The following is a 14,710-nucleotide window of genomic DNA, read 5'->3' as shown; positions in this document are numbered from 1 at the left end:
AGTATGATTTGGTAGCCACTAGTTGGGTATGACTAAAATTAATTAAAATACAATTTAAAATTCAGTTCCTGAGTTGCCCTAGCCACACTTCAAGAGAGCAAAAATCATGTAGTGGTACCTACTGTGTTAGCACAAATTTAGGACAGTTCCATCACTGCAGGAAGCCCTTTTAGACCTTCTATAGAGGGCTAGGGTCCCCATCTCTCTGCTTCTGTAATCCCATTTTATCAGTCAATAAATACTTATCTGCATGGGACTTTGAACCCAGCTGAATCCTCTGTCTTGAGGATTATCATGATTTTAATTGCTGTTGTCAAGAAAAAATGCTTAAAGAGGCTCAACTTTGTCTAATATTCAGTAAAAGTTTTGTGAGTAATCTAGCATGGTTGTTAGGAATGAGTAAACAAGTGTAGCGAGTGATAATAATAGTGTATTAAACATACTTTGTGCTTAGCGAGAGATTGTGCTATAAAGCACATCCACTTAATCTGCATAGGCTGAATCCTCTGGCTTGAGGATTGTCATAATTTTATTGCTGTTGCTATTGTATGTCATTAGTCTGGTCACAATGCTCCAGCTTTCTTGCTCAGTGACCACTGCGGAAGAAGGGGACCAGTAGATTGTAAGGCGAGATTTCTGGAGGGGTGGCCTGTGGGTAAAATTGTAACATTTCTAGAATATCTCACCTGGCTTTAGTGCATTTGCATATCCTCAGGGGTGGAGAGTTCATCTCCAAGTCAATGGGTAATTACCTGGGCAACAGAGGGCATGTCTGAACCTGAGAGGTTAGGGGGAGTTCTGGTTTTGCTTTTCCTGGAGTAGGAGAGAGAAATGGCCCTGGACTGCAGTTTGTATGCAAAAAACGGATTTTAAACTTTCTCTCCTTTGACTAATTTTGGTTTTAGAGGTATTTTGCTCCGGGATTTTCTCTCCCCGGACGTACAGACACCCACACATTTCCCTTCCCCCTGAGTCTGATCTATTTTACAAACGGGAGCATATGTACACACATATGGAGAGGCAGACAGACTTCTGGCCATTTCTTCCCTGTGCTGCAGAAGGATGCAGGATGCCACCCTCATAGGTCCCTAAGCTGATTTTCTGGCTCTTCCTTAGCTGCCCAGAGCCTTGGCTTCTGTGCTGAGGAAGTAGAGAGGAGAGGAACACTGCCTACAAAGTACAGTGCGACAGGCTTAATGCTCTTAAGCAGGACTTAATGCTTAATGGGAAGTCATTCTGCAAATTGTCATTTGTGAACCGACATGAGGTGTTTTTACTGCCCTCCATCCTGCACTCCAGACTGGAAGCAATTAAGCATTTTCAGAGGATTTCAGGAAAATGCAAAGCCATCTTGGCAGCACAGACTGGCTGCAATGAGGTTGGTGGGGCTAAGGGCTGTTTTGGGGGCAGGGTGGGCCCTTCACAGTCAGATCACACCTGTCAGCCAGCCAGTGCAGGGGACCTCCAGGCTCCAGAACACCTTGCTGAGCTGAGCTGGTGGACTTGTCAGCAGAGTTGTTGAGCAGCCCTTGCTCCATCTGGGCTTTGGTAACAGCGAGGGCCTGTTCCACCTGCAGGGAGGAGAGACAGAGGTGATCCAATTGCTTCCGGGTGGCGGCTTCCTGGGGCCTGGTTCCAGGCGTGGAAGGGGGCAGGGTCCCCTGGCTTCTGTCTTTGGTTCTCAGGCATCTCAGCCATGCTGGGGAGCGCCTGGGGCTTCCTTTCTCCACCCCACCTATCCCACAGTCACCTGGCGTTTGCTCTTGAGATTCCTTCTTCCTGGCAGTGGGGTCCCCACCTTCCCCGCCCTCTGCTCTCCTCCTCTGGGGCCTTTCCACGGTCAGGCCCAGTGGTCTGCCCTCACTGTGGGGTCTGCAGGGTCCTCAGGCAGTGTGTGCTATGGGGTGAGGGTGCTTGGGCTTTCCCACAGGTTGGTGACAGGGGGCATAGCTTCGGCTGTGGCTGCCTCTCCCCCAGAGGAAACAGTTTTGCTGAAGGGGTGGGAGCACAACCCTCTCCCCCATAGGGACAGGCCAGCCACACGGCCTCCCAATCACTTTTCTTTTTCCCTACCTACCTTGACGGCACCTCCTGACCAGGAACACAATTCCAGCCACCAGCAAGAGAATGGTGATAACAATGGTGATGGAGGTCATCCACTGGTGAGAGGGTAGTTCTAAGGAAGGCAGAGAAAAGGGGGTACCACCCCCAGCCAGGGGACTATCTCTGGATGCCTTGGGACCTGGCTTGCCCTACCTCCCCTCCTTCCAGCCAAGCCCAGCTCCTCACCCAAGGCCACAGTGAGCACATGGTCCAGGCTGGAGTGCTGCACATGGCAGGCATACAAGGCCTCCTTCCCAGCTGGCACCCATACGGCTGCCCACGTCTGGTAGGTGCCATCCCCGCTGGGCCGTGTCTCCACGTACTCGGTTTCGAGAGCTAGCTCCTCCTCACCCAGCCACCAGCTCAATGAGATGTCCTGTGGGTAGAAGCCCAGGGCCCAGCACTTCAGCATGGTGCCCCCAGCCTGGGCTGTGCGGCCTGTCACGTGCACTCTGGGTGGCTCTGCAGGGAGACATGGGGGAGCGAAGCTGGTGAGCAGCTGCTCTCCGCCATCCCTCACGCTTGACCCTGGGCTCCTCCGATATCTTCAGGGTGTGAGACAGGGTCTCTCCAGGGGAGGCACTTGACCAGTGTTGGAGGCAGGGATGATCCACTGGCAACTGTCCCAAAGGGGCTGCTCCTGGGGGTTCCCATGGCAGAGATGTGATTTCCTGCCCCCAAACTCCAAGGAGGGTCCTGTACTGACAACCTGCTTCTCACCACTGAGATGTTCCATATTTCACTGTGACTTCTTGCACACAGTAGGTACCTAACAAGAGGTTGTTAAATGAAAGCAAGACCCATGGCCCTTCCCTCACCATGGAATGAGGGTGGTTGCAAGCCTGGCTCTAGAGCTGGACAGCCTGGGTTGGACACCCAGCCTGCCACCTGTGCACAGCCCCCATCTCTTAGTGCCTAATGGGGGTCTATCATTACTTTCTTTCAAGTGTTGTTCCAAATGGCATAATGATTTGGATTTGAGGGTTCGTTTTAAGTGTCAGCCTCACTGGGCCACGCAGTGTCCAGGCATTGGTCAAACCGTGTTCTGGGTGTTTGTGCAATTGTGTTTCTGGGTGAGAGTCACATCTGAACCATTGCACGTCTGAACAGGACAAAACGGCTGAGTGAAAGGGGACTCCTGCCTGCCTGCTTGGAGCTGGGGCATCTTTTCCTGCCTTTGGACTCAAACTGAAACACTGGCTGTCTTGGAACTCCAGCCTGCCAACTGCAGATCTGGGGAGATCCCAGCCTCCTGTCTGTGAGCCAGTTCCTCTCTACTTCTCTTCCTCTACATGCTGTTGGTTGGTTTCTGTGGAGAACCATGCCTAGTCAGCAGGTGAAGGGTGCAGAAGGCCCCCTAGTGCCGGGTGAGAGCTCAACACCCAATAATCTAGGACAGGCTTAGGTGCTTTGAGGAGGGAGGGGCGGTTACTATACTGAGGAAGAAACTGAGGATCACCGCCCCCGGAAGTCCTGGGGCTGGGACACGGATCCGGAGGGTGGGTTCCAGCCTGGGCTCTGACTGCGTGCGTGCTGCTCCCCTTCATGGTATTTGTCCTGGCCTCCTCTGGGGGGTGACCTCCCCATCACCTCAGCCAAGGCACCATGCACCACTCACACCAGACACACATGGCGAGGCCCTGTCTCAGCCGCCCAGCACCCACCTTCCCTAATGTTTGTTCCAGCCCTGCTGGCCAGTGTCAGGATGGAGGGCGTGTGTGGGAGGAGTGGGGAGAAGGGCATCAACCTCCCTGACAGTCCTCAGTGGCCCAGGGACCAGCCTGGGGTCTGTTTCCCAAGGAGTTTTTAAAAGTACTTTATGACCACCTGTAGATAAGGAAGGCCCATAGTTAAGGGGTTTACTCCCCAAGACCACTGTGTAGGGAGACTCCCCAACCCCCCTGAAGCAAGGGCCCGTGGTCTGGGCTCTGTCCTGCTCTGCATGAGGAACCTGTTACTGGCTGGCTGGCTTTCTGGGCCAGGAGAGCAGAGCCATCCCCTCACTCCCCAGGGCCTCTCTGTGAAGCGGGATGGCTCTTGTGAACGGGAGCCTGGAACCACTTGCCAAGGGGCCTTACCTCTCCGAGTGAAGCTCTGGCCTCCCAGCTCCAGGTACCTGTGCAGGGAGCTGAGGCAGATGCTTTCCAGGTAAGCCTTGTCGTATTCTGCATAGCAGCGCTCGGCCTCCCACCAGCGCTTGGTCCCTATGGCCACATGCTTGGCTGACACCCAGCTCAGTGTCTCCAGGTCCAGAGACAGGTGGTCCTGCCCATCAAAGCCAAACTGCCAGAAGGCACTGGAGTGGCCGTCCTCCTGGACCTCACAGCCGAACATGCGCTGTGTGCTGTGCATGCCTGCAGGTGGGCAAGAAGGCTGCCTGAGATGCCTGGGGTCGTGACGGGTAGCCCACCAACCACAGGGGCTTTGGACTCAAACTGAAACACTGGCTGTCTTGGAACTCCAGCCTGCCAACTGGGGTGGGGGGGCAGGGTGCTAGCATTTAAAGAAATGATCCCCAGGTAATTTTCATGAGAAGCCTGCTGAGTCTCTTATGTGGGAAGAGGGCCTGAATTCATTAGGCACATCATTACTTGAAGGGAAAATGGCTACTTACAGGTGTAACATGTCCTCAGAGGTAGAACTAAGTCATGCCCCAATTTCAGTGATGTTAAAATGTGAACTCTGGTGAGCCTGATGGTTACAGGGGCCACTGGGGGCTGGTGGTGGTCATCCCAGGGGCCCTGGGCTGCTGCACAGCTCTTCCCAGTCTTGGGCCTTTGCACCTACTCCTTCCAAGGCCTCTGGGACCTGAGACTTCCAGTCACTTGGGTGTCCAGACACGTGGGGGATGGGTGCTGTGTGGGCAAGCTGTGCCCCACAGGTGCCTCATCCAGGCTGGCAGCCACCCTGACAGTGGGTGTGAGCTCACCACTGCTGAGACCAGGATATTAAGGCTGAGAAATGCCCCCAGTCCTTGCTGATGCTGGGCAGAGCAGGGTCCTCGCCTGGGCTCTCTTCCACCCTTAGCTATCCACCTAGTTCAAGTTCATCTGGCCTCCCTCCCCTATGAGGCAGGATGGTGTCGGAGCCTGGGGGTTGGTGTGATATGAGGCGTTTGGGGAGGGTGGGAGGTGAGGAAGGACAAGCTTTGCCAGTTTGCACCTGGTGGCAGAGGGAGAGGCCAGGATTAGGAGAAGTGCGCTCTGCCTGGCTGTGGGGTTAGAGCCACGCGTCAGGAGCACACCCTGCACCCTCTGAGAGGCTTCAGGAGGCAGCCTGTCCCCTGGCAGGCACAGCTGCCTGGAGCATGAACATGCAGGTGGGCAGGGAGCGGGGCCCGGGGGCCCGCCCAACGCACCGCTGCTGTGGTTGTGGTAGCCCATCACCATCCATGTCTCCACCTGCTGCACCTTCGCCCAGACCCTCTGCTTCTGGGTCTCTGTCTCCCAGTACTGGGCATCCAGGGGCGCCATCCATGGGACCTGGGGCTCAGCCCTGTCCGCATGACTGTCATACTGGATGAAGGGATGGTCGTCCACATAGCCTACAGCCAGAAACTGGGGTAGGTCCGGGCCTGGCGCTGACAGGGCCAGGTAGTGGTAGCGGAGGGAGTGAGTCCCTGTGGAAACACAAAGTGGCCCTGGGCTTACTGGCACTGCCAGGGTCTGCGCCAGGGATGGTGTGACATGGTGGGTGGGGCAGGAGAAACCTGTCAGGAGTGCCGGCTCTCAGGGAGTGCAGGAGCTGGGAATTACAGTCATAAAAGCAAGGGCATCCCAACAGGTTAGAAAGATAATCAGACACTGAGGCCAAATTCATGCGTGAAGGTTTGTGGACTTTATGCCCAGAGGTTTCCTAGTTCCTCTCTCAGGGCCCACTTACTCAGGCTTTGCACTCATGTCTGGAGTTCAATGTGATTCTCTGGTGTCCCATCTTACAATTAAAAAGTGTAATTTTTAAAAAGTAGGTTTGGAAGCTTAACTTACATGGAATCATTCATTCCCCAGAGATGCTGGATAAAGGTGGTCCATCACTTTCAGCCTGAGTCATTGCTGACAAGCGGGTGGCATCCCAACTCCATTACCTGCTCCTCCCGCTCCCACAGCAGATGTTGCTAGTTGATCTCTTCTCTTTAAGTGCAAAAGCAGCCTCATAGTTGTTCTCTACTGTCTCCAGAAGCACCAGCTCACCCATTCAACATGGTGCTGGAAGTGAAATCTACTCTGCAGCCAGTTCTGACTCAAGTTATTAAAACAAACGTATCTTTAAAAACTCAGCCCACTTCAGGAATCTCCATGGATCACTCCCTTAATTTTTTAAAAAGGTTTTGCTCAAATGCCACTTTATCAGTGATGCCTTTCTTGCCTGTCCCATGAAATATTTACCTTCCTAGTACTCCTGTCATTGTGTTTTCTCCAGAGCACAACCAGTTCATAAAGAATATGCACTTCACTTGTCTATCTTGTTCAGTGTGTCTCTCCCCTGCAATCTCAGCTCACAGGGATTGGGATTCCTGTATGGATTGTTCTTGTTTCCCCAGGGCCAAGAACAGCATCTAGCACACAGTAGGTGCTCGATGTCTGAACACTGAAATGTGAAAGGAGGGGCTCAAACACCTTCACAACTGTTTACCTACACTGCAGCCACACCAAACTCTGCCCAGGCCCTCTGCCCCAGCACTCCCCTCTCCTCTCTTGTGTTGGCCAATGTCTCCTCATCCCTCCGGTTGTAACTCAGGTGTCCCTTCCTCCAGGAAGCCCTCCTCATTCCACCCTGACATCTGTCAGAGGGGCCTCTGTGCTCCCTGTGGAGCTGTGGGCTCCATGAGGGCAGGCCACACATCTGTGTCACCGACGTTTCTACAGGCCTTTGGGGGAACACCACACCTGGTGCACAGTGGGCACTCACTTCCTGTGTTTGTTGAATTGGACAAAAAACGAGAGCATGAATAGCAGTGATGATCACAGCCTGCCCTGGTCTGGCTTCTTTTCATTTACCATCTTAGTTGATCCTGAGGATAAACCCCAGGAGTCAGTGTGACTGGCCCTGCTTTACAGATGAGGCTGAGTCCTGCACTAGAAGGTGGGGAGGCTGCATTCTCTCCCCAGAGCCTGCTGCCTTTATCTAAGCTCAGGAAAGATGAACTCTTGGCACAAGGTTGGAGGAATCTCCTTCTAGGAGGTGAGAAGGGTCAGCACTGAAAGTGTTTGTGCACAGGGTTGCCACCAGGGCTGGGCTGTGGTGAGCCTCTGGGAATGACTGGAACCTCTCTCAGGGTGCCGTTTCCTTGCAAACCACCCACTGAAAGTCAGTGGGGGCATGCCTGGGCTGGGTGCTGTGAACAGGCACAGAGCCTTGGGGGAACAGAGGCTGAGGCTTCTCTGCATCATGGTGACCTATTGCTCCTTGGCTGTGATCTGCGGTAGCTCTGCCTGACACCCTGGTTTCAGCCCAGTGAATCCCATGTGGGACTTCTGACCTCCAGAAGTAAGAAAATAAATGTGTGTTGTCTTAAGCCACCCAGTTGTGGTCATCTGTTACAGCAGCTATCGGAAACGAATACATGTGGTATTAGACTAAAGCCTGTTGTGTCCTGTGAGATTGGTGGCCAGTTCAAACCCGTAAGCGCTGAAGGTCATGGCTCTTGCTGCCCTGAAACTGGGAGGGAGGTGGCTGCACAGTCTGGGAAGAAGGACGTCCCCTGAAAACTGCAGCCAGAGTCTCTGAGCCACTGCTGGGACCGAGGCCTGAGATGCAGAGCAGGGTCCCAGGGACCCCGGTGCTCCCACCACCAGAGAGCCCCCAAAGGTACTGACATGCTCGTCCCCAGGTGTGAGAAGGTGCTGAAGACCAAGCGATCCCAAGGCCGGGCATGGTGGGAAGCCAAGCAACACACCACCGGTTGTTGGGTTAGGGCTGGCATGCTAACTGCTTAGTGTGTAATGTTAGTGTTTGTTAATGTCAGCTGCTTTAATGGCCAGTTATCTTGGGTTAAAAGTGAGGGGAAGTCTATCAATATGCTCCTTTTAAAATTTACAAAAGAATTCCAAAGCACTTAGGTGCTGGGCCATATGTGGAGCACTTTACAAAATTCTGGCTAGGCTGACCCTCATAGCAACTTCATCAGGCAGGTCCTGTGGTACCTCAGATGGATGGAAAAATGAGCCATGGAGAGGCAAAGTCACCTGCCAACCTCATACCAGCAGCGAAAAACAGGGCCAGACAGCATACCCAGGCTCTCCAGGAGGCCCTGGCCACACCCGCCCTTCAGTGAACAAGCTCCTGTGGACACTGTGCGGCTGGGCACAGGCGAGCAGGCCCCTCTGCATTGGTAGCTCCCCACTCTCTGCCCTCCCTAGACACCATCCTGGTTACCGGTTAAGCTAGCTCAGCCCTACCTACCCAGCAGCCTAGATGACATGGCCCCTGGGGCCCTCCCTGCTGCTCTACTCGGCCAGTACTTTCTGAGCACCAACTGTCTGACCCTCTCTGAGGCCCTGGGGATGCTGGGATAGGCAGAATAATATACCCCCACCTCTTGCCTGCTCTCAGAAAGCTTAAAGGAATGTAGGATAAGCAAGATAAACAACACAGGACGACAGGATGGACAGTGATGAGTGCTGAGGGTGAAAAATAAAGCAGAAATATGCAAAATGTTAGGGGAGAGGTTTAAAATTATGGTTACAACAGGCAGGGAAGGCCTCTCCCAAAAGGAGTAAAACCCTGAAGGAGCCAGCCATGTAGAGATCTGGGAGAGCACATTCTAGGTCTGCAGCGGGGAGAGCCAGTGCAAAGGTCCTGAGGCAGGAGCGTGCTCTGGGTGTTTGTAGGCCGCCGCAATTATGCAAGGGAAAAAATAAAACAGTGCTGGGATTTGGCAGCAGGAGGCAGTAGCAGTGAAAGAAGGGGTTGATCCCAAATCTTCTTCCAGACAGTGTCCGGAATGGCCTGGATGCAGCCTCTGGCCCAGTCCTTCCTGCTACACTCTGGGCTGCCTCTCCCACAGCCCACGCTATGGCACCCCGTGCCCATCTTGGGGGTCAGGCACCTATTTGGGAGACAAGTACATGACTGTGGGCCCCTCATTCAGCTCACTTCCAGGCACTGCCTTCCACGTACCCAGTGAGGGGCCTACCATCCCTTCTTCCCTAAAAATCCTCTGCTGTCTGCTCTCTGTGGGCTCACAAGCTGCCCATACGCCTCTTCTGCCGGAGGAAGACAGTCTGAGCTTGGCCTGGACATCCAGTTACTCACTGGACCCAGGAGGGATCATTAGTGCCTTGGGCTCCTGCCCAGAGGGGGCAAAAGAAGCTGAGAGGGCAATCATCAGGCAACCTCTGTCTTTGGAGGTGACACCCCTGGCTGGCTGGGTAAATGCCAGCTACTGTGGAACCACAGCAGAGGACGTGGGGGCCACACGGGGGTTTCCAGGTTAATCTCTGCTGTGACATGGCCTAAGAAGGTAGCACATGCCCATGGCTGCCTCAGGGTCAGTCTGTATCATCGCCCCTCCACTGCCGCTTCCTGGTCACTGGGCCATGTGGCCAGTCCCCAGTAGGGGACAGTTCTGACCCCCTTAAGCAGATCCTCCCTCTTCCTCTGACTGTGATGGGGGAGGGAGGTGCAGGGCCTGCCCTGGAGACTTGGCTTGCATCGTCCCCACCTCCGCAGAGCCCAAGTTGGCACTGCCACTCTGTGTTGCTTTGAGGAAGTTCCTGCACAGCTCGCAGCCTCGGTTTTCCTATCTGTAAGTGGGGGCAATTAATTGACTTGCTCCATGGCGCTGGAGCATTCACGGAACTAATGAACATAACGGAGAAGTGCAGGCTTGCAGGAAGGTCTCTGCAGACATCATCTTAGCCTCATACCTTTCCTATCCTGAAGGAGAGGCAGGCATGGGAAAGAAAGAACTGGAGTTGGGAGAGTCCTAGCCAGGCCTCAGGCCCTGGGGCACCTCCAGAGGCTCTGGCCTCTGTGTCTCCTACCCTGGCAGTTCCCCAACCCCAGGACAGTCCACCAGGTTCCCAGACTGTGACATGCCCTCCTGCAGGCTGGGGGCTCCTGGCCCCCTCCAACCTGTCCCTCCTTCCACAGGTGGGCAAGGCCTTACCTCTTGGCCATGGCTTGTCTTCCAGTTGCACTTTGGCTAGTTCTGCCATCAACACCTTTGCTAACGGAACGGGGCCATCGGCCACTAAAGGCAGTGCCCAGGGACTCTCTGCAAGGGGGAAATGGAGAAAGGAAGTATGAATCTCAAGGCATGAGTACCCTACACATCCTTGTGTCTGCTGGGAGGGATGGCATGAATGATAACAGTATAGAGTGATGAGAGGCACAATGGGGAGAGAGACACGGGGGACTTTTTCAGGAGACTGGAACCTTCTCTGGCACACAGGCAAAAATCCAGTTGGCCTGAGTTCTGGGCCTCGGTGCTAGGCATGGTTCTGGGCTTTCCATGGTGTTTCGCCGCATTCCTGTGAGGTAGGCCCTGACTAACCACCTAGAGAGGAGGGAAGCTGGGCTGGGCTGCCTCCCCCTCTGCCTGAAGGTCTCCACCTGGCTGCCCCAGCACTGCCTGGGGCTTTGACAACCCTGCTGTTGACAGGCATTTCGTGGGTTTAGCCTGCACCCTGGCAGCATCGAAACCTCCCCAGTGATGCTCACATGCTGCCAGCTGGGTCCAAATCCTAACCAGCCATGGAACTGTGCAATCCTGGGTAGCTGGTTAGCTTCTTAAAGCCCCAGCTCTTTACTGTGGGGATAATAAATGAATCGTCCATCACAGGGCACCCTGAGGCTCAGCACGCCCTCCTGCAGCACTCAAATCTGCCCCATGGAGGCCACTTCCTCCCTCCCTACCTCCTGAAGGGAAACTGGCACCCAGGAGCACTGTGAGGGTCCTGCCAGGAGCCCCTGGCTACTTCCCCATCACAGGCCATCTCCCTACAATCTGGCACACACCTGGGGTTATCCTACCACTCCTACCCTCTTCCTTGGCTCAGGGTCCCATCACCCTGGGCCAGCCCTGACACCCCTCACACCCAAAAGGCTACAGAGCCTGTGTGCACACACCCATGAGCATCCCTGCCATGCAGAACTGGGATCATCTGTGTGCTCCTACTGCACCAGAGAGGGGCTATGAGAAGGATCCCCAGCAGCTGTGTGAACCTGAAAACCAAGACTGGTTACACAGCTCTGGCCCAGAGACACTGGCCCAGTCCCCCCAGGTTCCAGGTCTAGGGATGTTGGCCAAACTCTACCCTGATCTGTGCAGACATCCAGGATAATTCTCTATCAAGTGTTTCCCTTGGGCAGCTGATGGCTGAATCCTCCTGCACGGGCAGCTTGTTGAGCTCAGGAGCCTCAACTTGGAGGGAAAAATAACATTTATTTTCACTTACCTCCAGGGGAAATTAAGCCTTTCTCCCATTATGAATGGAGTTTGTAACAAGGCTCATCAGGTTTAGCAGGACCTGTACCTTGATACCCCATAGAAGGCCACAGTTCTATTCGAATCACATGACAATTGCTGCAGACACCTGGAAATGTGCTTCACCCTCCTTCCAAATTCAGGGAACTGTTGCTATTTAATGCATTATTTAATGTGTTAGCTTAGGAGCACATACATTACAGATCACATATACATAATTCTAGTTCAAAACTTTAATGGCTTTGTAGAAACACAATTGGGTTTCTCTGTAATCCTATGCATTTATTTCATTTTACGCATTAAAAACACTCTTAGAGACGGGTAAGATTCCTCAAGGGAGGAACAACCTAAGACAGGCACAGTTGCAGGGGAGCCATCAGGTGAGAAATTGGGCATCAACAGAGGTGAGGCTTAGAACCTCACCCCCCCTGTTTTGAGAGCAATCTTCTGCATCCATGGATGTTTTGTTGCCCTTTTCTAGCTTGGATTAATACTTAGTCTATAGGCACACACCTGATCATCTACATTTGCCCTCTTACAGCACTAAACTATGTTTTCTATGTTTATCTTGCATCTACCTACCACTTCAGCATTTTATTAATAATAAGGGAGAAATGTGGGATTCACATATAAATCAAGTATAAAAATCAAACGAATAATATTTGACCTGATTGTTTATAGTTCATAATGCGTGATCAAAACCGAAAGTTTCTGTGATGACTGCCCTTGCACTGTTCACCATGTAAGAACTTACTCACTATGTAAGAATTTGTTTACCATGTAAGAACTTGTTCATTATGCTTCAGAAGATTGGAGACTGTTGAGAATTAGGCTTGGGGTTGATTAATGATTGTGCATTGAGTCCCCTATACAGAATTTTATTGTTGTTAACAACCATTTGATCAATAAATATGAGAGATGCCCTCTCAAAAAAAAACACACAACACTCTTAGAGGGGGTCCAAGGCACAAAAAAGGTGAAGAACTATTCTATCCTGCCACCTAGCGCCTACTCTGTAAATCCGTTAATTGTAAACTGAGGCTGTGTCCCGAGAGACGAAATGGCGTCTTTGCTTGTGAAGCGCTTAGAATAGAGCTTGGCAGAAAGCACACCAGCTCTTACTACCAGAGCGATGGCGGACACCTCCTCGCCTGTGCTAATAAAAGTCCCCGCTTGGGTGCACCTGGCCGGACTGGGCGGTGACCTAAGCGAGCCGTGGGAACCCAGGATATGGCCCGGCCAGCTCTGCTCGCAAAACTGAAACCGGGACGGAATGGAAATTCCGAGCCGGGTCAGAGAAATCCCCTTTCCCCTCTTCATCCTCTAGCTCCTCCAGGGGCCGCACTGTCAACCGGAGAGCGGCTCTCACGGACCCAGTGAGACGCCCCGCGGGGAGCGATAGCTGGCAGGGGGCGTGTCGGCCACCTGGTTACTGCCCGCAAAAGACCCCCACCCCCACCCCCGGGGCCTTCCGGAGAACCCAGGCCCGGGAGCCGAGCGCGAGCGGCGTGCTCCGAAGGCGCGCACGGGGAACTCCCGGAAGCTGCGGCGTCGGCTAGGCCGCGCAGGGGGCGCCGCCGGACCCCGCCGCCCCGATCCGCAGCGGTAGGCGACAGACAAGGGCCTGCCGCACCCGCGGCTCGGCGCCCCAGCAGTCCCGAGTCAGCCCCCGACTCCCCGTCCCCATCCCCGTCCCCAGGCCCGCTCTGTCCCCAGGCTCCCTCAGCCGCGCTCCGCTCCGGTCGGGGGACGACTGTCCTGCCCTGGTCCCCGGCGCCCCTCCGCCTCATCACCTGCCGCACGTTCCGGCACCAGCCCCAGCACGAACAGGAGCAGCACCAGGGCCGGCAGCGGCCCGGCGCGCGCGCTCCTGGGGCTCCTCCAACTCCTGGCCGCCAGCCTTGCGCTCTGCCCCGGGCGCCGACCTCCGCGGAGCCTGTCTGCAGAGGTGGGGCCCGCCGCCTGGAGCCGACGCCTTCACGGGCCCCGGGGCGCGAGGGAGAAGCTTTCGGAAAGTCCGCCGGCAGCGGCCCCAGCCCGCCCCGTTTTTACTAGGACTTTAGCTCCGACTGAGACTCCGGCCCCGGCTGACTCCCGCTCCAACTCCGTCCCACCCTGGCTCTTCGCCCCGCCCACCCCGGCTCAGGCCCCGCCTCAGGCCCACATTAGGCCCCGCCCCTAGGAGCTCCAGCTCCGCCCAACCCCTCTCTCCGGCCCCGCCCCTCCCCCGTCCCACCCCGAGTCCCACCCCGGCCGTCGCTAGGGTCTCGCCAGGTGGCCCTCTGCCCCGTCTAGGCTTTCCAGCGGCGCCCCGCCCGGGTTCCGCAGCGCCCCTGGCTCCCTCTCGCAGCTCCTCGATGGTCCCCCATGCTGGGCCTCCGCACTAGAAAACCAAGACAAAAAAGAAAACCAAGAATGTTGGTAATTGTGAAATATCGCTAAATTGCGTCACTGGCTCTCGAAGCGAGACACGGCAGTGGAGCTAGCATTACTGTCCTTTGAAGAGTCAGGCAAAGGTCTTTGACAACTGTCCTGTGATTCTAAAACACTTGTGGTTTCCTTGGGGGACTGTCTTGCCTGAGGGTTTCAGCTCCGGGCAAGTTCACTATGGATTTGGTGAGATAGAGGAATGACAATGAAAATTCTTGAGGTGAAAGGGTTTATACCCCCGCCTTATTCTCCAGGCAGTAGGTCCAGCACTAGAATGTCTGCAACTGGCAGTCTGCAGGCCCCTAATCCTCCTCTGTCTCTACCTCTGCCTCTGCCCAGAGCACTGGGCAGAGCTCTTTATACAGTGATTCAGTCAATAACAGCCCATTGCCTGTGGGTGTGGAAGCGGTACCCTAGTAGCAGGCCAGTTACATCATTAAGTAGTTTAGGGTCAGGTGAGGATCCTGGCCACAGGAACTTCCATTTTCCCCACACCACTCTAATATTTGCATATTGAAGTATACATTATTATTTAATTTTTAATACTTTTTGTTACAGTTAAGGCATTTGTATTAATTTAAAATTTTAATTGGTATGTAGATGAAATTATTTTTGGTTTTCCCTTAAGGATGGGAAAGGATGTTACAACCTTTGAATAGGGAGCATTTTTCTTACAGGGCTCTGACACACACCCACACCCAGCACAGGTGACGTTTGGCAGGAAGAGGGCCAGGCAGGTGAGAGCCT

The 14,710-nt window shown here is 54.2% G+C and overlaps 1 protein-coding gene across 4 annotated transcripts; it reads right to left on the bottom strand.

The window, feature by feature from the left end:
* Positions 1 to 412: 412 nt before the first annotated feature.
* On the bottom strand, positions 413 to 13,654 carry LOC108390694 (H-2 class I histocompatibility antigen, Q10 alpha chain-like). 4 transcript variants are annotated; one of them, XR_012125055.1, is made up of 8 exons: positions 13,327 to 13,652; positions 10,214 to 10,321; positions 5,462 to 5,722; positions 4,182 to 4,457; positions 2,290 to 2,565; positions 2,078 to 2,176; positions 687 to 1,571; positions 413 to 596 (listed from the first exon to the last, which is right to left on the bottom strand). XR_012125055.1 is itself a non-coding variant. In XM_017649905.3 (7 exons), the coding sequence occupies exons 2-7, from the start codon at positions 10,260 to 10,262 to the stop codon at positions 1,427 to 1,429; spliced, it is 969 nt and encodes a 322-aa protein (XP_017505394.2). In that variant the 5' UTR covers positions 10,263 to 10,321; positions 13,327 to 13,654; the 3' UTR covers positions 413 to 1,426. The 4 variants fall into 4 exon arrangements, 3 of the variants coding, with proteins under 3 accessions (XP_017505394.2, XP_017505393.2, XP_036857948.2); XM_017649905.3 differs by having other exon boundaries at positions 413 to 1,571; positions 2,427 to 2,565; positions 13,327 to 13,654; XM_017649904.3 differs by having other exon boundaries at positions 413 to 1,571.
* Positions 13,655 to 14,710: the final 1,056 nt, after the last annotated feature.

Source organism: Manis javanica, chromosome 14 (genome assembly GCF_040802235.1).
Source record: "Manis javanica isolate MJ-LG chromosome 14, MJ_LKY, whole genome shotgun sequence".
In the NCBI taxonomy this organism is placed as follows: Eukaryota; Metazoa; Chordata; class Mammalia; order Pholidota; family Manidae; genus Manis; species Manis javanica.
The sequence above is the reverse complement of the archived record's forward strand: the minus strand, read 5'-3'. Positions and strand labels throughout refer to the sequence as shown.